The sequence below is a fragment of the Aulonocara stuartgranti genome (assembly GCF_965226115.1).
Source record: "Aulonocara stuartgranti genome assembly, chromosome: 20".
NCBI lineage: Eukaryota > Metazoa > Chordata > Actinopteri > Cichliformes > Cichlidae > Aulonocara > Aulonocara stuartgranti.
Genome location: NC_138956.1, coordinates 3,975,868 through 3,999,211, shown reverse-complemented (window position 1 = coordinate 3,999,211; position 23,344 = coordinate 3,975,868). Strand labels below are relative to the sequence as shown.

General features: G+C 39.6%; 1 protein-coding gene and 1 long non-coding RNA gene across 4 annotated transcripts; both read right to left on the bottom strand.

Moving 5' to 3' along the window:
- Nucleotides 1-12,646: 12,646 nt before the first annotated feature.
- Nucleotides 12,647-15,758, bottom strand: LOC309697429. Of its 2 annotated transcripts, XR_014273826.1 has the most exons (5): nt 15,716-15,758; nt 14,986-15,594; nt 14,465-14,617; nt 14,006-14,093; nt 12,647-13,423 (listed from the first exon to the last, which is right to left on the bottom strand). It is a non-coding gene; the product is annotated as an uncharacterized lncRNA (long non-coding RNA). The 2 variants fall into 2 exon arrangements; XR_014273827.1 differs by having other exon boundaries at nt 14,986-15,740.
- Nucleotides 15,759-21,943, bottom strand: adora1b (adenosine A1 receptor b). Of its 2 annotated transcripts, none has more exons than XM_082519308.1 (2): nt 20,721-21,943; nt 15,759-19,101 (listed from the first exon to the last, which is right to left on the bottom strand). In XM_082519308.1, exons 1-2 carry the CDS (start codon nt 21,059-21,061, stop codon nt 18,324-18,326), a joined length of 1,119 nt encoding a protein of 372 aa, XP_082375434.1. In that variant the 5' UTR covers nt 21,062-21,943; the 3' UTR covers nt 15,759-18,323. The 2 variants fall into 2 exon arrangements, with proteins under 2 accessions (XP_082375434.1, XP_082375435.1); XM_082519309.1 differs by lacking the exon at nt 20,721-21,943 and adding an exon at nt 20,316-20,714.
- Between the last annotated feature and the right edge of the window lie 1,401 nt (nt 21,944-23,344).

Here is a 23,344-nt window from a genome sequence, read left to right as displayed (position 1 = left end):
AGCATGCCATGACTCACTTGTTCTCACATGAATGGTCAAGACTACAGATATGGGGCTTTTTGTCAGTGAACACATCCTTTCTACTGTGCAAACATGTTTACTTAGTACCTTCACAAATGCAGGAAAATAAACAACTCGTTTTGCAGAGTCAAAATGTCTTGTGTAAAAAGCAGAGAGGGTATGTCTTGTCCAAGAACTTGAGAATAATGTTTTACTAAGTAAAGTGAATGACTATAAGATCAGTTGGCTGTAAATAGAACTAGACTGAGTTTTAAACTTGGAAATGCAAAGAACTGTATGCACATCCTCTGACCTAAAGCTGTTGGGTTACCTTTTTTGGTAAAGGAAATGGTGTGCATACAGTATTACTGAAGAGGAGGGTTGAAATTTTGGACCTGTGGTTTATTGAGGAAGATGTATTTCCGCATCTCTGAATTCATGGTTTCCTGGTGTGGGTGATGCTTCATACATTTTGACACATACATCCTTTGTTTGCCATTTGGTAATGTTTGTTGACGTACACTAGAAATGATGTTATCTTCTCACGAAGAACATATTTTTAATTCTATGTCTGCAATTCGCTTTGTTTTCCCTTGAACAGCAGCAGTAATGGTCCACATTTTTCACATATCTGTAAAACTTCCAGGCCATTTACCTGTCTCCATTAAAGTCACATGAAAAAGAAAGTGCACACTTTTTGACTTCTAAGGTTAAGTATCACGAGAATCATTAGAATTATTAAATACAACGTCATGAGAAAAATGTATTAAACAAAAAGTTTTGGCTAAAATGCAGAAACTGTGTGGAAACTAAGTACTGCTTTCATAGGAATTAAGAAATAGCAGCCAAAGAGGGAAGACATCAGCAAAAATCTTTGAGAAGTAACTGCTGCTGCTTATCAATGTGAGAAGAGTTTTAAGACAATTTCCCATTAATGTCCATCGTGTGAAAAGTGGAAAGCATTTAAGTCTTCCATACATCCCACCAAAATCAACCGAAGGTCAGACAGTGCAACACTCACATCTCACACCCTACAACCTTTAGTTAGCATGTTAAATGTTTAAGTTCATGACAAACAAAAAGTATTCTAGAGTCAAATATGAGACCATCTGTCGGCCCACACGGGGTCATGCTACAGGACAATGGTCCCAATCACACCAGCTAATCTAAAACAGTGTGGCTGACAAAGAAAAGAATCAAGGTGTTGAAACGACCCACTCAATGTCTAGATTTCAACCTGACTAGAATGGTGTGGCAAGACCTTAAGAGAGCCACGCGTTACCAGATGTCCACAAATCTCAGTGAAGTGAAGCAATGCTGGACAGAAAAAAGAGCCCAAATTCCCCCACAATGATGTGACAGACTGATAAATCCTATTACATCACTGAAAACAATCACTTCAAGCTGAAAAGTTGCTTTTGCTGCAAAGCTGGTTCTACAAGCTATTGAGTCACATGGTGCAGTTTCTGCATTTGTTGTGGTTATCAGAATCAGAATCAGAATACTTTATTCATCCCGAGGGAAATTAGGGGTTACAGTTATTGTTAAATAACTAATGATATGGCACAAGACAGTATGCCATTCATTATTGTTCATCTCAGTATTTAAATAATTTTAGCACCTGCACAGAACCAATTTTTATATTATGTCCTGATATGTAAAACCTTAGAACTGAAAGAGGATGTACTCTGTTTTTAATGTGTATATTTTACATTGCTGTGTAAAGAGTTCATACTTTAACATATTTTAACAGAATAGCAATAAGTAAATAAATAAATATACTGCCACTTATATTTGGCGATATGGCTCTTTTTTTGGACACACATCCCTACCTTCCAAGTACATACATGAAAAAAAGGGAGGACTCCAGTACAGTATTAAAACAGATATATTAAGTTAGTCACAAAGGAGATGGAGGCTGGGTTTCAAAGTGGCTTGCAGGTGGCCAGCAACTGTAGGCACATTATATGGAACATTTGCAAGTTGAATGTGTAGAAATTTATCAGTTGAACCATTAGCCATTAGCTTATATGTGCTGGCAGTTGATCTACCGGGACTGTATCGGAGCTTGAATTCTTTGGCCTTCTTGACGTTATGCTCACTTTGATTTAAGAAGAATGAAAAATGTCAGTGTTCCAAATTTTATGACATTTGTTGCCTTTACTGACTCCTACTAACAAACCTAAACCATGTTATTGCAAATGAACTGAAAAATGTACCCGTCTAAAATGTCTCATCTTGCCAGCTACATTGTAGCACACTGCATGCCCTGATATTCTGCTATATCTTTGGGTTCACTGATTTTGTTCAGTGCAGAATAAAGCAGTTCTATTCAGCCTCAAAGCAACAGCTGACATAAATCTCTCTTTAATGTAATGCCCTTTCCTCCCTTTTTTATTCATTTAACATGATCTAACTGTTATTTCTGCTTATTTGTAGCTCCGGAAAGGATTCCCAGATCTCGTTTCAAAACATCTGCCTCTGATTTCACATGGCGTCAAAGGTTTAATGAACATGGCTCCATGCATTTTAACAAATGCCACATTTCATTTGGTTTCACCACTGTGCTCCCAAAAAGACGTCTGGCCGAAAACCTTGAAAAATACACATTTTTGCATGGCATCATTCCAAAATTCGCCCTCATTCACAGCTCAGTCTGTTGGCACACACCACGTGACCATATGAGGTGGCCGACTGCGTCAGCAGTGAACTGGATAATATCAGAGTGGAGTTGCTAGACCCTCACAGCTAAAGTGGGTTGGATTTTTTGGATTAGGTTTACTGTGCAAATGACTAACTTATGTAATACCAAAAAAGTCATCATTTGTGGCCTCTGTGTATTTTCCCTGGGGTTGCTAAAAAACACACACACATGCAGATACTATAAAAACACCATTTTATAGCCAAGAAATGTTTTGAACAGTGGCAGCAGAACTGTGTGAGTGTTTCACCAAAGTGTAATTCATACCCTCATTTTTTTCAGCCAGCCTGGATTCAATGTTTGCAGTTTTGCAACTTTGCCCTTAATTGTTAACATGCCCTGTTTACTTTAAAACTGCCTTGTTAAAGCAAATTGTTTATGTCTTATGGTATGTTACTAGCAGGCAGTTCACTTCCTGTCTGCGACAGTTGATGTGGTTCCTTGGCTAGCTTCGTTTTTCAGCTGTGTTGTATTTTATGACGACTGGCTTGCTGACATTGTGGTGGGATTCAGAGATTGTGCAACAATCAGGAGCATTACTTGGTTTGATGTGGAGGAAATGTAACCCCGTCACCACGTCCAGGTACTTTACGCAGCCTGTGCTGAGTCTGCTGAGTCTTGCAGCTATTCTGGGAATGGTTTTGTTTTTACGCATGTTTATTTTGGTTTTCCAAGACAGGCTCTGTATTTCTTTCTTTTAATTTTGATCGCTCCATGTTCTTCAGTTCATTACTACAGTAGCAGTGAAACTAAAACAGTTTCTACCCGTATGTCTCATGTATTGTCTCTGAATATCTGTAGCACTTCATAATTTGTCCAGATACTATGCGTGCTTGTGGGTGAAACTGTCACACTAAGATCATTGTAGCACAGCACACATAACAAATGACACAACCAAAACAAAAACTGATGAAAACAAGTCAATGCCAGGGGCGGAAACCATGTTGTGCCCTCCAATCCCTCAAGGGTCACTCATATAACAGCTTGTCTATAATGAGTCATAAGTCAGCGTGAAACACTTGACAGAAATATTTCCATGAACAGACTTTACACAGTTGTCATAAAGTTGAATAGAGTCATATGAATACGAGTGTAGGAGCACAAGAGGCTGGAAGTTTGACTCATGTCTCCCTGGATCAGTAGACAGGAGTAATTATTCTACTTCGTCAATGATAATCAGAATGCAGGCCATTAGTTTGGGAATATTTCTTGTTTATTGGCACAATATTTTTCCATATCATGCTTTATTGTACAAATCTAATAAAATGTTGGGATGTTAGGAGATGGGAAAAATGGATACAAAAGTGGATACAATTAAAATATACTTATTACTATCGTCAACATCAGGGATTTTATATGCTAAAAAAACAATAATAGTGATGCTGACAATCCGAACAGTAGCAATTCATCCATTATCATGTTTACTCTAAAACACACAAGACAAAACACTGAAGCTCTTCTTCTTCAACTACTCCTTCTTTAACTTCTCCAAACTGTATCTATGGTTGAGTTAATCCTGAATCTTTCTTCAGAATTCTGATGATGACAGGAGATGATGACTACACTCAGCCAAGACATGTGGAAATAAGTTTTGAAACACGGTGCAGTGCAAACCTGATCAATGCAGTTCAAATTTGCCATGTTCATGGTCCAATTATTGTGTTATTTCCCTGGCACAGAGTCCATAATGACTGCTACAGTCATAGCCTTCCTCTGCGTCTCAGGTACTCTACAGGATTGGGACACACTGGCACTGATTAATGAAACAGGATGTGACAGAGAAATCTCAGACCAACATGAGTACATGTAAACTGGTGTTTTGTAAATACTTGCAGAATCAGCTCAAGTCTTTGAGAACATGTAGCTTTGTTCAACTATCATGAAAGAAGTCACGAAGAGAGATGTATACTTTTACTTCATGTTTTTTTTTTTAGATTAAAACATGAAACGGGGAGTCATAAAAGGAGAAAAGGGCCACAGCAGGAAGGGAACTGGATATGTTGTGGTAGACATTCACGCCTTAACCCCTAGGCCACCATACGACCCCGGGGAGATATCGTTTTAAATAATGCTGCAGGCAATTTGTGTGAAGTACTGTCATTATATAATATCACTAAAAAGCAACAGAGGGGTTTGGCTGAGAGCCACTTGTGGGGGCAGACAGTGTCTGCTGCCACCGCAGAACAAGTTAAGGCAGGCGGAGTAATGTTGACTTTAAGGACAGCCATCTTTCACCACCACCACCATTAAAAGCTAATTACTCCCAGTCATAAGCAGTGGCCTTTTATGAGCGGGTGCCAACCAAAGCACAGCCACAAGGAGTGACACCATGGGCTATGGTGGGAGCTCTGATTGCCCTAAATATTATTTTGGATTGTTTAACTGCATATGGAGCAACGCCTTTGTAACTCTTATAAAGAGTTGTTTTTTTCAAATCTGCCACAAGGAACAGGGAAGGAAAAACAGTTAACCGTTACACTCCCAGAATGCAAAGCTGAGCACGGCAAAGTCTATTCAGCAGGTTTTTAAAAACCACAATCTCAGAAAAATGGGAAAAGAGTTGGGAATTTCCCTGTCCTCATTAAAAAAAAAAGTCCTGAGAAAAAAGCAGCTGATAGCAGGTGGGAAGTGAGTCAGACAGCAGTTCAACTGCCTCTGCACATTTTACTTTAGACTTGTCGAGGCAGGCAATTATCCCTCCCTCTGATGTGTGTTTGCTGGTGTTTGCGCTTACTGTTACCATACGTGGGGCTGCAGGGGTTTGAACTCACACAGAGTAAGATAAATGCAGCATTTTCCTTCGGGGTAAAAACCTAGATTTGCACACAATATGTGTCATTTTCCGGCACTGCAGTAAACAAGTCGAACCCTGCCTGGTTGTGGTTATACATCTGCTCATGACTCTTCCTGTGTCACTGAAGTGGACAGCGCTGCATTCAGCGTAACATTTTACCATCACGAACTTGTTTAAAGTTGCCTGAGAAGTGGAGCAATAAAAAACACATTGTCTCTTTACAATGGGGACAGAATTTTAGGTCTAGTGACGGTGTGTGGGTGAGCTTCTGTGGATGTGGGAAGATTTTCTGGAACATACTGTAGGATCAAGGTCAGATAGTCAAGAACTTCAAACAGCTGGCTCGTGCTCAGAAACCAAAGGAAAACAAAAATCTTGTTTGTGATCAAAAAGAGAGATGATATCCTGCCTTAAAATTGTGCAGAATCTTGATTTAGTTTTTTTTTTTTGCTGAATTGTACAAAGAACATTGCCAAGTTAAACAACGCATGTTCTTTCATAGCTAAGAAATCATATAAGCAGCACAGTTTAGCATGTCATTATGTGTAGCAGTGCTGTGTTTTCTTTTCCCTGTGCCCCCCCACCCCCACCCCCACCCTTTTTTTATAATTAGTTCCTGTAAGGGCGCCAAGCAGGTCTTTGGAGCTGTCATCAAAACTATTTTAGATTTAAAAAAAAAAAACACTGATCTGTCCTCCAGAACCTGCAGGAGATGCTTAATGAGGAAGCCGGAAGTCAGCCAAATCAGTAGCAGCTTCTCTTGGCACCACCACATTTTAATAAACTTAGTACTAAGTGCATCTTCACCAGTAGGTGGCACTCTGTCATAAGGGCAGTCAGTGAAGACAAAGGACAGCACTCTGGTATAGGGAATTAGTGTCAGAAAGAAAATGCACCACTACGCTTTAACAGCCATACTGTCCATTGATCTCTTATTTACCCAAAGAAGGAACTGCAGAGCTAACAAAGCAGACAATCATCATTTCCTCAACCTGCTCCATAAAAATATCATTTTAAATCAATCCAGTGGATGATTTAGTGCATCTTCTCTTTAGTCTGGGTTCACACAGCAGGCAATGCCCTCCCCACATTTTACAGCCTGCTTCAAGGCTGCGTTGTCAACATCCTGGTGCAGAGATTAGCTTTTTCTTCTTTCGTTAAAAAAAAAACATAACAAAAGGAGATAAAATATTGATGCTGTTCTAATTTTGTAGGCCTTTTTTGGTGAATAATTGATTTTTACTGGAAAGTAGCTTGTTTAACTGCATCGATTTCCTTGCACCGATTTATAGAAGTAGTTTCATTAATGCTCTGAGATTGCCCTGGTTTTCTGTTAAAACACCTTTATGTTTATTTTGCAGCTAAACGGGATTTCACTTAATCACTGTGCTGTAATTGCTCTGTGACATACTGCCAGTAATATGCTGCATATCATTACATCTTAATAGGCAATGTTCGGCTGATACTGAATGCAAATTTTCCATCTGCTGCAAATTTTCATCCACACATTTTGTTTTTTTGGTGTTTTTTTTTTCATCTGCTCATTTATGTTCATTGATGTGAATGTAGCCTCTCATTAGCTGCAGTGCCAACCAGGAATTGATGTTCCCAAACTGCTGCATCACAACGCAGAGGAGTCTGACACAGATGTTCTTGCAGCGGAGGCGGTATTGGTGGCCTTGTTTTTATGACTGATTGCTTCTCTGTGAAGTCGCACATGCATAACAAAGTCAACAATAGACACGAGCATCATTCTGTGCTTTACTGTATAACACATAGTAAAGTGCTGGCATGACTTTACAGAACTGTTTTGTTGGTGTTATCCTCATTTCATTTTCAGGGTCTGTTTCAGCTGCTCCCTGAGACAGATGTTGCTATCATGTATAAGTGTTTTGGTGAGGTGATGTGTTTCTTGTTGTGCAGCAGCACTGGGGGCAAAAGACACTTGCTTATTTATGATGCCTGATGAGATCCCAGGTAGATCAAACCTCTCCTCCATTTTTAATGAAAATGTTTCTTACAGGAGCGAATACGCAATCACTTCATCCTCTTTTGCTGGAGTTTAAGGGAGAAGCGGAATAGCCATGTTGGTTAGAGGTTCAGCTCAATTTATTGACTGAAAGCACAGCTGGAACAGACCACCCAGAAGAAATATTGATCCATATACAGTATTGTGCAAAAGTCTTGAGCCACACCTTGTATTTTTCTAAGACAATGGGAAATAGGTTCAGCATTTTGCAAACGTGAACAAAAATACAGAATAAAAGACAAAACCAGAGTTTGTGCACTTCTAACCAGCTTGAAAGTCAATATTTGGAATCACCACCTTTATTCTTCTACACAGCCTGAACTCTCTTAGACAAGCTCTTTCTGTTCAATTCAATTTCATTTATATAGTGTCAAATCAAACAGTTGCTTCACTTTTTAAGGCAAAGACCTTACAATCGTATATAATGTAACGTATCTTTGAGGAATAGTTTTCCAGGCTTCCTTAAGGATATCCAAACTCACGTTTGGCTGTTAGCTTCCTTTAGGTCGGGTGGGGAGCTAATGGCCTCGAGGGCCGGTGTCCTGCAGGTTTTAGATCGCACCCTTGGTCAACACACCTGAATCAAATGATCAGTTAATTACCAGGCTTCTGTAGAACTTCAATACATGTTGAAGAGGTAATTTAGTCATTTAAATCAGCTGTGTTGGATCAAGGACACATCTAAAACCTGCAGGATACCGGCCCTCGAGGCCTGGAGTAGGACACCTGTGCTTTAGGTGATCCCACTCTGCTTCAATAATGTTGAAGTCTGGGGAGGCCAATCCACGACTGATAGTGAAACACTGTCTTTCTGTCCAAGTATCCTTTTACTGTATGACAGTGTGGCTTTAGTACTTTTCTGCGTTCACAATTCAATCAGTTTTGACAAGATCAACAGCCACATTGGCAGAAATGCTGCTCCAAACTGTGACAGTGTCATGTGAAGTGATGTGGCAGGCAGGTTTCGAACAGAAGTTGAAAAGAAACAAACCTTTATTCTGGCTGAACTAAACTAGTCAACTGTGATCCAGACAAAATAAAAACCAGAGGATACACTTATTGGAGGAAACAGGAACAAGAAGCAGGGAAACACACAGCAAAGTAGAATGAGGGACAGCATGAAAGACTACCAAAATAAGACAGAACACAAAATAAAATAACAGAACACGGGAACAGAAATGCAGATTTGACACAAAGACAGAAAGGGAAACACACAGAGACAAGACAGACTTCATACAGTGATGCTAGGAAGGAAACACAGGGACAAGTCTAGGACAGACTGAACACAAAAAGGTGACACAAACCAAGGAACAGAACAAAACTCAGAAGTGCTCAAAGGATGAAGCAATATAGAACTAGACCCTAAATGACTTCATAAACCCAAAGATTAACCAAAAAAACTCAAAACACTGGGTCATTGAACCAGGAACCATAAGAAACAAAAACTCCACCATGTTTCACAGATGGTTCAACCCAGACGATTACCAACAGGGAGAAATAATATATTTACAGCCAAGAAGTCGGTAGTGAGCAAAAAAACCCTATAAAATATATTCAAGGGTCCTTAATCATCAGAAACGTTTAAGCAAGGCAACTAATGTGTAATGATGGCTGTTTAAACACGTTCCCAAGATTATTTTAATTTTGTTTAAAATAAAATATTTCCCTTTGCTGTTACTGCTGCTTACTGCAACTTCTGCATGTGCGCCCTTTTCATGCTTCGGTGTCTATTACACATTTTGCCGTGATATTGGGTTGGATAGTTCTAGACATTCACTGTTCTATCTCTCTCTGAACTCGTCCATGCATACTGATGGTCATTTGAACCAAAATCAAAGTTGGAGTAATCACTCCCTAAGACCAGTTTCCACTGATTTTATGGATATGACTTTCAGATAGTGTTCTTCTGCTGCAGATAGTTCTTTAGAGTTTTTCCACCACTTGTTCACTTACCTAATTTTTTTAGGACACATCACCATACAGCATCAGCATTTTTTTTATGCTTGAGCGATTCATAGTAGGTCAGTGTTAAGTGACTTAACAAATAAAAAAAAATAAAGAAATTTCCCTGAAATTGTGAGACTGGGCTGGAAATGAGTGAATACACAGCCAATGTCCAAAAAAATACTGGGAGAGACCTTGAGAAAGCCTGGAGAACTATTGCTCAAGAGCAAATAGTTCTCCAGGCTTTCTGTTTGCAAAAGAGTGTTTTTAAGAAAGTCTGCCTCCTAGGGCCAGTGGTGACTCAGAGCTGGCCATCTACCAATCTGAATGCTGGTAGATCACTTCCTGGCTCCTCCAGTCCACGTGTATTCTTGGGCAAGATGCTGAACAACCAGTTGCTCTTGATGCATTCATCAGTGTGTGTGTGTGTGTGTGTTTACATGTGAATGTTAGATTAAAAAAACTGCTTAGGCATAGATGTGAACACTGTATGATTGTGTGTGTGACTGAGTGAATGAGAATTGTAGAAAAAAGCCCCGAGTGGTGGCTCAAGATTTTTGCACAGTACTGTGCGTGTATATATGGTTTGCCAGAAAATTCAAAGCACACTTGTTATTATGGTACTCTGTACTCTATTAATTCATGTATTATTTAAATAGATCATTACTGAGCAGAACTGTCTTTGGAAATGTGAACCAATCAATACAACAACTGTGAAAATGTATTATAACACTTGTGGTTTCATAAAGTCAATGATAGCTATGCTCTAAGTATCACTTTTTCTTATGAATGATGAACCGTGTGAAGACAAGTCTCTCTCCTCTTTCTCAGGCCTTGTGGTTCACACTAACATCAGCCCAAGGACAGTATGTCACTGCAGGGAAAGGTCACTGCTCTAATAGAAATACACATTCTTATCTGAAGTCTCCTTTCACTTAATATTTAATCTTTTCATTGGAGCCAGTATGATAAGAACAGGGCCACAGAGCAAACTATTATGAATCATTATATTGAACAGTTTATTGATTTATAAAAGCTTTCTGTTTAACATCATGTCATATAAAATTGCGCACACAACATCCACTGTAGGGATTATACACATGTCATATCAGAAAGAAGCGAGTGAAGTTACTCTGTTGACAGCTTTCAAGCATAAACCCTTGCAGACACAGCACAGTCCTTATTTGCGCTGCCTGGTCTTTTTCAGAACTTCACAAGTCTTTTAATATCAAAGAAACTCACAGACTGAGAAGAAAGAAGAGAGAAGAAATGCTGTGTGAATGGTGACAACTGTCAACTGTTATCATAAAGCCACTCACGGCATTATTCTGAAAAATTAATGAGAACTCTGACAGCGCTGATAAGCCGCAGCAAGGTACCCATAAGAAGCTGAGATATCCACCGATTCGAGTGCTGATTGTTGTGGAAAAAATTACATGTCAGAGGATGACAAATGATCCAGAGGACTGAACAGACAGAAAAGAACTTGTTTATGATCTTTTAATATTACAAGTGCATCCTTAGTTAACATGACTTTATATAAGGAAGAAACATAGGTGTAAGACCTATTAGTCCAGTTCTTTTAAAAATGCATTTACTGGTGCTTTCGGCCACTTGAGAGTAGCAGAAATAAAATGTAAACACAAAACTGAAAACAGACACTTATTAACACATCCAAAGATCAATTTCACCATATAATTGAATGTTCCTGAACACCTGATGCAATATTCCCTGTCCTTAGCTCTGGTATGGTCTTCAGTGACTCCTGAGGAATTATTTTTAGACTACCAGCCCTGAAATAATGGTGTGTTTTTGAAAGATGTGAGACTGAACCTAACCAGGAAGGTTGGCTTCCGGAAAACTGAAACAAAAAGCAAAAGACTCAAAAATGACCTGCCAGTGTACCATTTTCACATATCGCTCAGCAGATACAGTACTGTGTTTGACCCACTGCTGTACTCTGATATGTGTAACTGATTAAATGAGTGGCCTGGGATTCAGCATATTTCTCAATTACAATCACTCTGTGAAACAACCCTTTATTTGAGTAAAAGAACTACATTTACGTAAAAAAAACCAGAGTTGACCAAAGTTTACAACCAAAATGTTTTTGACATCCTACACATCCAGTCGAAACCAAAGCACACAGAGAAAGATCGAATCAAAGGTTTAAAGTCACTGCTGCTTGTTTCTGTATTACTTCACAACTAAAAAACTGAGCAAAAATACATAAGCAATGTATGGAAAACTAAGTACACCCAGCTTATTAAATCACCTAGAGCAGTAAGTTCAAGTGCTACATCTTCTGTTGAATTCATCAGTCTCTCACATCATTGTGAGGCGTGACTGCAGCATTTCAATCAGACTGAGGTCTGACGTCTCTTTTCTTTTTCAACCATTCTGATGGAGATCTTCTACACTGAAAAAAATATGTTGTTGGATTTACTTAATTCAATGGTGGACATTTGTTGCACACAGATGTTTTGCTTTGGCAGCAACTTAAACAATTGAGTTAAATTAACACAATTTATTCATGTTCAATAAACCTGTGCAATTTGTGTTGATAAAATGTGACTTAAACATGTTTTGATGAAGTAATTTGAGCTCTTGGAATATTTTAATCCTTCACAATTTTTTCACTTTATCCCAACACGATTCAATAACTTTTACCCAATACTACTTGGTCACTTAAATACTACATGTTATCTTCAAATTACATTTTGTTATTATATTCTAGTATCAAATACACAATTTTCAAATGGAGGCCTTATAACAGATTGTATTGTTCTCTTCCAAGATGGTTGCTGGCATCCACCAGTAACCTTTAAAAACAAAATGTCTAATTTCACTGCATTGACAGTAGGTAAAGAATTAAACTGACATTACTCCTCCACTGAATCTACATAAATCAACAGTTAAATAATGTCAGTTCTTCCGTGTTCTCTGGAATCAATCACAGCAAAGAAATTAGACTGTTTCTTTTGAAAAATGTTGGGAAAGAACAAATCAAAACATTCTATTTAAGGCCTCTGACGTCAAGATTCAGTTAAACAACAATTATAACTAAACAATTTGAGGTAATGTTAGTTTCCATTAACATTAAATTAGGTTACTGAATTGGCAAACACCTTCCTATTAACATTACCCATTTTACCCCAATAACTAAAGAAATTAGCACTTGCAGGTCAAAAACTTTATTCAAGAGACGCAAAAATAACATTGATACAGTGACTGTCAAAAAATACAGCACTGATCATACTGTGACATCTTGGTTCAAAACAGCACACTTAGAAATATTCAACGTTCCTTACTTCAACTGAATGAAACTGAAAATACCATTTCACACGACCCATATGGGATATTTAGACTGTATAACTGTTCACGCTACATCTCTTCACTAGTAAAAGAAAGAAAAAATACAAAGAGAAATTGAAAAATGCTGCCAAACAGACAAACAGAGAACTTGTACAGAGCAAAAGGAAAAACAAACAACAACAAAAAACAGCTCGTCCTCATGGCAGTTGCAGAGTATATAAAAATGAACCCTGCGATCTGCTCCTGGAATTGAGCTTCAAAAATGCAGCAGAACAAGTGTGAGATTTAAATGTCCTCTCACCTAGAGCTGGTCACCTCACATGCATAACAGTGAGCTTCGTTGCAGGAGCAGTTTTGTCTTAGTTGTGAGCTTTTCTTGAGAGCTGAGTTGCATCCAACTCCATTACCACCCATTGAATCACCTCAAAAGTGTAGCAGAGCTGTGATGGGTAACTCATGTTGAAGGAATAAAAAAGGTCCAAACAGCATGGCTACTGCAAAGGTCACGTTATCCAGATCTTGAAGAACTACTATACCCTCGATGATGATGCCAACATCAGAAAAGTCATTGCCTGGCGCATCTCTGGAGACAGATGTTCATTGTGGTTTTCTCAATCTGTGCAGTGGCCTCAGTCAAGTCCTGGTTAAACACAAAACATTTTTTTAAGATTCCCTTTTAAACTCATCTCTTTTGAATCTACCAGTTCTAATGTTAGAGTAATTTAAACCATAGTAAATAGCTATAGCCAAAGAGTGGCCTGCCATGCTGCCATTCATGGTCTAACAGAGTTTCTAAGAGAGGGTGAAAAACATAATAATTTCAAATGCTTTACATTAGTTTTTGTTAGAAAGACACCGGCCCATCAGAAATCCAGGTTATGTCACTCAGAAGATGTTAGAATTTAGACTTTCAGCCCCACAATTTGGTTAGCTGTTGGTCAGTTGGTCATTTTTTCAAACAAAAGCTAATGTAAATATTGGGGGGATTTTTCTTTGTTCACTAGAATGACAAATTTAAAGTTTTTTCACACTGATGTGACCCCTAATACAGGGGTAGGGGTGGGGCCTCAAGGGCCGGCGGCCGAGTTCACTACCAGGCCTCATGTGAACTTCAAATTATTAAAGAGGACTACTGGTCCTAACCAGTCCAATGAGGATCAAGTGGATAACTAAATGCATTTTTAAATGTTGCAAAGCCACAATCTACTCATAAAACACTCACCATGAACTCCTGCACCAAGATGTTGCAATTGTCTTTCACACAGATGCGGAGCACTTTGATGAGACTCCCTTTGAGCATTAATGTCATCCTTGAGTATTATAACAAAGAAAACAGAGATTTGTGAACTTTTCAGTAGCACAGAAGAAAATGATCCCAGACAAAAACTTGACTTTTTAAACCAGTCAACATGCAACACCAGCATCTACAAAGCAATATCAAAAATTCCTGTTTGACATCAACTTTATGGATATATAGTTTCCAGAACATTTATTTTTTAAAAAAAGATAATTTTTTCTCAGTGGGCCAGTAAATGCATGACAAAAAAGAATGGCATCCTTTCAGTGGAATCAGTACTCACAGGTAATAGTTGACTGTTTCAATGGATGCAGCATAAAAATCTTTTACTGACCTAATGCAATACATATACACTTTGTAGTTAAAGAATTTTAAAGTTCTTACTGTCATCATGGCAGCTACATCCTTTAGCTTTGTGCACTGTTCCCCCGATCACTTTGCAAACACTTTCAGCAGACTGTCAGAGAGAAACTCAGCTCCGTCAGAAACCTTGACTGTAAAGGCATGGTTGGGATGCACTGGAATGCTGCATTTTATCTGAAATGACATACAATTATTTTTGAAATAACAGCAGGCACTGTGCTTGGTTAATAATCAGTAATGTTTTGTTGAATAAAAACTGTGTTTCCAGATCTTATGGGATTAAAAAAATCCAAAGATGTTTGTTTCTGATTTGCAACCCAAGAACCCACAAGTTACAACCTCATTTTAGTTCAAGTGTGCATTAATGTGAGTCCAGTAATCACCTTTCTGGCAATACATACAGGTATAAGTTAAACCTATGGCAGATTTTGGATTTCTCAGTTGTTTTAATAGGGTGAGTATGCATGCACCTAATAATTATACAAAACCTATTATAATTAAGTTACAGAAACCTTAAGCGAAAATAGAATATACTTTCTTACCATAACACCTTGAACCCACAATCCATCAGCTGACTCCTGGTGAAATGCAGAATAGATGTGGTCTCTCAATGTGCAGCAAAAAAAACAAAAAGAAAAGGACAGCAGGTGAGGGCAGGAGGGGTAGGGATGTAAGCTAGCATAATGCCGCTGATGATATTAGCTAAAGCTGTTCAATGTCCAAAATCTCACTAACACCACGTGCAGTAAATACACAATGTAACTGAAGAGTCAGTTGGCAAATCTATTCACACAGAAAACCAAATTATGTTATGAGTGCCTCATAATTAGGTTTAATGTGATATTACGGCTCTTGTGCCAAAGACAAATTCAAATGAAAAAGCGCCAATTCTTTGACAACAGATAAAACAGCAAATAAGCTAACGGCTCTTTTTTAGCATGTTACATGGCGACACTCTAGACGTTTAACTACATTTGGCTGAAATATGGTAAATATTAATTCAAAAAATCAAGACATACCAAAAACGTAGAGTTGGCTGCTCGACTTAACTGAGATGGATGCCTTTTTTGAACCACGATCCAAAGCCCGCGAGATGAAATCACGCGTGGTTTCACGAGATTTAACGTTGCTATCTTATTGACTTACTTCACCTGAACATGATATGAACAATTTAATACACCCTTTCTGCATATCATGTAGTTTTTACACTATATAGTTACATTTATCTTTAAAACATGAGGTAATTGTGTTAAATACATGCAAGATGCTTACATAAATCCAAGAGATGGCCAGTCCCTTTTTTTCAGTGTAGTTTACTTGCATGCTTATTCTGTATAATGGCCCAATTTTCAGACTAACTTTAGCTTTCAGCCTCAAACGTTTGGCTCTAGAATACTTTGACTTACAGAGAAGTTCCTTGTTTTTTTTACTTCAAGGTGCCCGGGTCCTCTGGCTACAAAACATGCTGTTATGCACTGCTAATATGCTGTGGTCAGTTTTCACCAAACATGGTGCTGTGCATTATGGAGAAACATCTCCATACAGACCTCATCTGTGTCCTATACACTGTTACAGAGCTTTAACATCTTACATGCCTGCAGATTCTGAGGTGTAGCTCTTGGTTTTGGGGGGTTTCTCTTTCTTTTTTAATTTTATTTATTTATTTATTTGTGTGTGTGTGTGGGGGGGGGGGGGGGGGGGGATCTTTTGAATCTTTTCCTCATGTGAATAATCTTTGTTGGTGCAAACGGATGACAAACCTTTCCCATATTGATCGGCAACAATTGCTTCTCTGACATTATTGCCTTTCCTCCTTGGCATTGTGTCACACCTGAATGCCCCACATCTGCACACTGCCAAACCTTCTGCTTTCATAGAGGTACTCACACATGGTGATGATCACTTCCTCAAGTGCATTTTATTAGCAGCACTTACTGCCTCCAGTGGAATTTAGAGTCTAAGGAGCAGCTAAGGGTGTGCTTAATTATATTTCATTTTCAAGGCACTGCTTCTGCATTTTTGCTTTATTTTTCTTAAATAAATAAGAAGCGGGTGCAATATGTTTGGGTTGTTGCTCACCTCAGGTTGTATTTTCTTAGGATTAGATGATGATTTATTATGTCCTGTTATGTAAAACCCTATAAATGTACTTTCTTTTTTACCATGACTGAATTTTGATGTTTTTACTGATGTGCACTGCATGGATGTTCTATGACTGATGATGGCATTCTTTATGATTGTTTCCTCTTTTTTATAAAAAAAAAAACAAAACAAAAAAACATAACCACATTCAATTTAAGTTTTAAAAAAAATCATATTTACTGCTGAAAATGCTTTTTACTTTATAACCATATATCATAGAGCACATAGACACTGTGCTCAGTAATAACATTCGGACTAGGAATTATACATTTTATTAAAAAACATAAAATCATGACACAAACATGTATATTTCACTATTCAGTGCTAATCAGAGCTGTAAACCCAGGTTGTAAATTGCATTAACTATAAAAAGACACATCTTTAAACATTTATTCATCCACTTTTCCCTTAAATGTATGTATTTACAACCCACCCAGCCTCTACTTTGTAGGCATTTCACATGGGTGGAGTGCTTTACTGTTTCTGTTGATCCTGTCTTTTCAGTCAATCAAACAGCTTCACTGTCTGCTCCTGCCTGTCAGATGTTTAAGACAGTGATAGAAATGCCTTAACCTTACAGAAGAGATTGTCACCAGTTTAGGAGAATGTCAGTGTCTTATCCCACCTCTTAGTCTTTTCCAGAGACAAAAGAAAGTTAGTTTACATTCTCACACAGTCTTTAAGTCAGTGGCATTTACCATACTTACATTACTAAGCTAATGCGAAAAAAGTTCATCTTACAGCGTAGTACATACTCACCATCTTCAGGTTGTCATTTCTGGGTCAGTTAAAAGTGGAGCCCACACCAGTTCAGATAATGAATAAGGCCATGGCTGCTACTCTGGTGTTGAGATGTGATAATGTTGTTATTAATGTAAAAAGGGAAACCCCACTCTTACTACCAGATAAAAGAGGCTGGCAGGAAGAGATCCACTCAAGGAGGAGCTTTAAGTGCATCTTGGGTTTTTCCCAGGTGACTTGCTGTCTTCCTTCTTCAAGTCTCTTGCATGCAACACCTAAAAGCTCTTGTTGGTCCATCTGCTACTTTTTTTATCCCTCTTCGTCGCTCCTTCTGCTATAGATTGATACTGCTGAATGACGGGGGGGTTGAGCTCCTGCATAAAGGAGTTAAGGGGTTATAAAAAACCTTTCCATGATAACACACTACACATTGTTGCCCAGTGAAGACCCTGAAGAAGATATGCTCATTCACAGCTGTGCTGCTTTTAGTCCCATATTTACATTATTACATTCATATATTTTTAGCCACTGTCACTTTAAACTTACACACAGTTATGGAGTAGTAAGAGTTGCCGCCTCCATTGAATATATAAACGTTTAAGAAAGTTGTAATATCTGATTATCTCATACTGACCAACCACAATAACTTATATTGCACATCTTGTAATGTTTCCACCAACTGTTCCACCAAATTGAATAAAACAGTTAAAGCTCAGTGTTCTCAGTTTGTTACTAAGATAAACCAACAGTCACTGTCAGAAAAAGACTTCCATTATTTCACGATTATATGCAACCTTTCTTTCCCTCTCTCTGATCAAACTTTCAGCATATACACTCCTCCTGAGTGAAGACAATTGCTCATCCAGTGATTTAACTGGCTCCCTTCCGCTAAGCATTGTAGCCCTGTGTAACAATGCATGTTACACATTAGACAAGGAGAGAGCATATGCTTTGCCCACTGATCATTACTTCTCCAGGCATCAGCTCTATCCTTTGCTTAGGCTGCATTCTGCCCCAGTAAGGATGATTGTCCTTTATGTTTTTGAGGTGATTCGGCCTTCTGGTTTTGCTCAGACAGAGGCTGGGGTTTAGGGATTTCTGTCTGTGGAGAAAGAGGCGGTGTTGCCTGCTGTAGGTCTAACGTTGGCATCTCTTTCCTGTCACTGGCCTGGGTCTCCAGAGCCGATGTGTCCTTGCAGCAGAAGTACTGCTGCCAGATTTTCCGGAAGGCTGAGCGAAACTTCTTAATGCGGAAAGCGTAGACAATTGGGTTGACCGCAGAGTTGCCGTGGGTGAGCAGGATGGCAATGTAGAGGACGACTTTGGGCTTGTTACGCTCAGGACAAAAGAGTGTGATGCAGTTGATGATGTGGAGGGGGAGCCAACTCACAGCAAAGAGAAAGAGGACAAGAGCAAGGGATTTAGCAAGATTCAGCTCTTTGTCATAGTACCTGTTGGGGTCTGCGTGACTGGTGTTCAGTTTCTTATTGTTAAGCTGCTTGTGGATCATGTAGAAGATTTCTGCGTAGATGAACAGCATGAGCAGCAGAGGTGGGAGCACCCAGCCGAAAAAGTTAAAATAGACCATGTAGTCCATGCTGATGACATTTTCAAACTTGCACGTGGTAATGAGGTCGGAGCTGATGGAGCCGTTCTCCTGGCAGCGCTTCAGGTTGTTCCAGCCTAACATGGGTGTGAGTCCCACAATAAACGCTACCGTCCAACATATCACGACTGCCAGTGCCGCTCGCCGAGGGGTCACCACCCGCTTATACCTACAGGAGTAAACAGCAGAGCGACACGTCAGCACTTTCCCACATAGCATTGTCAGGGCATGCATGTTTTCATTCTTTGTACTTCATTTTTCATATTGTCAGTGTCCTTGGGCTGACAGAAGATGTGATTCACATCTTCACAGCCACAACCCCCAAGACACTTTGTGAAAAGGTCCTTGCAGCACATATTACCTTTTAAAATATGTTTCTGAAATTCTTATCTTTGATACTTGACCTTTGCAAGACTGTTACTTTTTAATGACTTTCTTAAAACCAGAAATGGGTTTTTTTTTAAAGAAAAGAAAGAAAGAAAGCTGCTATTACATACTGGATATTAAAGGTGTTGCAGGCTAGGCTTTCTCATTATTTAAGAAGCTTTATGAAGAAGTAGCCAGAGTCAGAGGGAGGTTAAAAAAAAAGGCAGAGGCTTAAAGATCTTATCACTGCTGTCTTGACTTGTAAGTAAAGAATTTCAGGGACCACAACCTGATACTTGCCCCGAGGCAGGGATGAAAGTAGTTATCTGATACAGCTCATCATGGTAAGCCAGTGATTAGTCATTTTCAGATTACTAATGGTTAATGTTTAATGTAGGATGTTTTGGCTGTAAAGAAAACACCCATATTACCACAGGCTGACCTTTGCTAAAGGGTAGCGTGAGGCAAAACAAGATTCTTCAATTTAGCCCAAATGTAGCAGGTGCCATGTGTAGGATGAGTATTGATTAGGGACCCAGACCTTAAGTGAGGTCTGTGTCAGAAGTGCAGAAAAAAATAAATAAATAAAATAATCGAAAAACTGAGCCTGAAAGAGATCGGAAAAGATCAGGTTCTGATCTAAAAACAGGGAGCGTGGTAGAGCATGCAGCATATTATGTAATTTATGAAAATGTTACAATGCTGTATTTGCATATTGTTAAATATAGTCTCTGCAATGTGTGTTGGAAACAAGTGACAATTCCTGAGAAACTTTCTACATGCATAACCCGAGCAAGGACGCCCAGATGCTGCTGTGACAGACAAACTTTACATGGAAAAGTCAAGAGTTAAAACTGATGACAGAATATTACTGTAAGCCTGGAAGACTTCATGGGATTTAACAGGGGACAAGGGTCTGAGGCTTTCATAGGCAATATTCTCAAATAAGTAATTTCTCTTTCCTTCTCGGCTTGTCCTTTTAGCTTTTCAACACCACTGCTTGTGCTTTTACTTTACCCCAGCATGACATGATGTGTCCACCACATACAAAGCGGGAGAAGCAAAGCTGACCACTTCTGTGTCGCTGTGCACCTCTTCAGCACATTAGAGATCCTGATGACAGAAAGACTAATTAAAGTAGTTAGTAGATTGGCCTTGCTCTGTTAAGCTGTCATGGGGAGGCGGATATATATGCATATAAAGAAACTGGCAGACTGGCAGCTTCCTGTATAGTGAAACGAGACCCATACAGAAATCAATGAAACAGCACTGGAACTGTGCTGACTTCTGCTATCATTTCTGGTGAGTACCTCCAACAAATCTATGCTATTTTCATTCGTATCACTTCCCCACATTACACAAATAACGCATGACTCAATCCCGTCCTTAATTTTATCCTTTAGGTTGCAAAAAGGTCGTTACCTGGTCGGGATTTTGACCCTGAGATAGCGGTCAATTGCAATAGCCAAGAGGGCCAGGATCGAACTTTGCGTCAGGACCAGCACCGTGCACGCCACAAGCAGGCAGCTGTAAAAGTGAGTTTGGAGTCCGATGTTGATAGTAATGGCCAAAGGGATGACGAGTGCTCCCACTGCAATATCCGCCAGAGCCAGGGAGACAATAAAACAAAACGTGGTATCTCGCAACGATTTATTAATCTTCACCGCCCAGACCACCATCACATTCCCGATTACAGACGCCACAGCAATTACCACCTCCATTCCGATGTAGACTGAGTCCACTGAGAAGAGTGCCCCGGCCATCCTTGCAGATAATTTTGTCCTTAATAAGAGTGAGCTGCAAAATAAAAACAAAAAAAGCCAACAGAACAATCCTTGACTTTTTCTTCCTGTCAGTACAGAATTTTCCAAATGCGTCCCGCTGTGTCACGGCACTCTCATCCTCCTGGTTAGCAGACGAGATTTAAGTTGAGAGAAAATCTAGTTATTCTGACGATGATACGCAGGTTAAGAGCCACAGTGTCTTAGAATGGGGTGTTTTCCTTTGGAGCAGGTGATTACGGTCCAGAGGCGGCTGTGCGTCGCTGCTGTTCTGCGTCCTGCGCCTTCACTTGGCGGAATACACCTGCTTCTTCGGAGAGGAGCGTTCTTGCCATGCTTTGCGATTTATCCGGGAGGGCGCCTCGTGTTCATCACCCAGCTTTTGTCACTTTAATCTAGCAGTTTAAAAAAACATAACACACATCCAATGAGAAACTACCTGCTACAGAAAGCCTCGCACGGCTGCAGCTCCGGCGTAATTTCCGTTCACCTCTGCCTTTCTTTCTCTCTCGCTCGTGAACACAGAAATGCTCTTACTGAAAATAGCCGTGCGGGGTTTCTCGCCTTCCGTGTGGCATTGAGAGTTGCTTTCTTGGTTTTATTAGTCGTTTTCCCCTCGGTTCGTGCAACTCCTTCGTTTTCCACGGAGAAATGCAATGGTGCTAGTCTTCTGCAGGACCGTCCGAAAGAAGTAGGGCGAAGGGTGATGTGAATTCTCTGTAACGCCATGTATGCATTTCTCCCACGCCCTTTGGAAAACTAATAGACCTTGGTCACTCGCCCATTGTTCTGATAAGGCGTGAAGGAGTGAAACTGCCATGTAACAAACGCCGTTGGAACTGCAGTATTACTGGAGGGAGGCACACAGTAGTAAGCCACTTATTTGGTTTTACTCCTCCAGCCACATACTAAGAACACATCAGATAGAAATGTATCTGTAATAAAAAGAAATATTCAGGTCATTCTAAATAGATCTTTATGCTGTAGACTTCAAAGGCCTGCAATCTCAGCTTGAAGCAAGCCCATCTGAAAAACTAATGGGATTTAAAATTGGAAACCTTGTGACTGATTTAGATCTATTGATCATCCTTTTAAAAAAAAACCCTTTACAGCTTTGTAAGTGGTTTCTGAAAACGGATATATCCTCCTTCAGAATCTGAAGCAGGAACAGGATCCCCATGGCACAATAACCTGCCCTGTTTCTTCCAGTGACATAAAGAACTTCAAGAAGCCAAGTGCTGCATAAAATTACAAGCATCCTGTGCTACCTTTCCAAGGTTCAAAGGTCAGCACCAGGTAGCAGTGTGAGTACTGACCACAACAGCCACACATGACTGTGTAGATTGGATGCAGGTGTCACAGATGGAGAACTGCAAACACTTTGTTTCAGCTGACATTCACGGTGAAAACAAAAGGCAAAGTGAGGGGGGCGGGTGTGTGTGTGTGGGGGGGGGTGTTACTACTCTCCGGGATCCACACTGAGAGACAGAGATGACAGGGGGACCAACAGTCAGCAGGATTTCACTGGAGACAATTCCACTCTGTGAGAAGCAGCATGGTGAAAACAGTCAGCATGATGTACAGAGGTCAGCCAATAAGCAAGGAAGGAAGCAGCCATATGGCCCAGTTGCAGCAATTGGCTTGCGACTCACTAGGGACATCTTTTAATGAGCATATGTGTGGTGGCAGTGTTGAGCAAATCAATCATTATAGAGCAAATGGCATGAACTAATTCGCTTGGGTGGAAATGGCTGACATTCAAGATTCTGAATGTTTACACTTTGAAATAAGTCTCATTATCAAGGTCATATCCTCACAGTACTATTGTCTTCAGCTACTTATCAATAAATAGTGTTATGGCTTTGACAAACCCTGGTAAGCAGGAGCAAAGCAAGTTCAAGAGACACCCTCATTTCAGACTTTTTCTCCCACACTTAACATGACATACATAGACCCTTAAATGCTGTCTGATCATGTTCACTGACGCCATCTTCACCGAAATGACGTGCTGAAAGGCTTCAACTTTTTATGGCATCTCCCACTATCTAGCCCTTTATTGAATTACTTTTAGCAACCCGGAAATACTAACAGTTCATTATAAAATATTAACTCAGATTGAATTTGGTGAAAGAAACACATCACCAGAAACTTGGGAAAGGCTGGAAAAGTAAGTGGTACTAAAAAGAGACAGCTGGAGGAACATTTTGCATCTAATTGGGTTCATTGGCATCAGCTCAGATACATGACTGAGTATGAAAAGAGCAT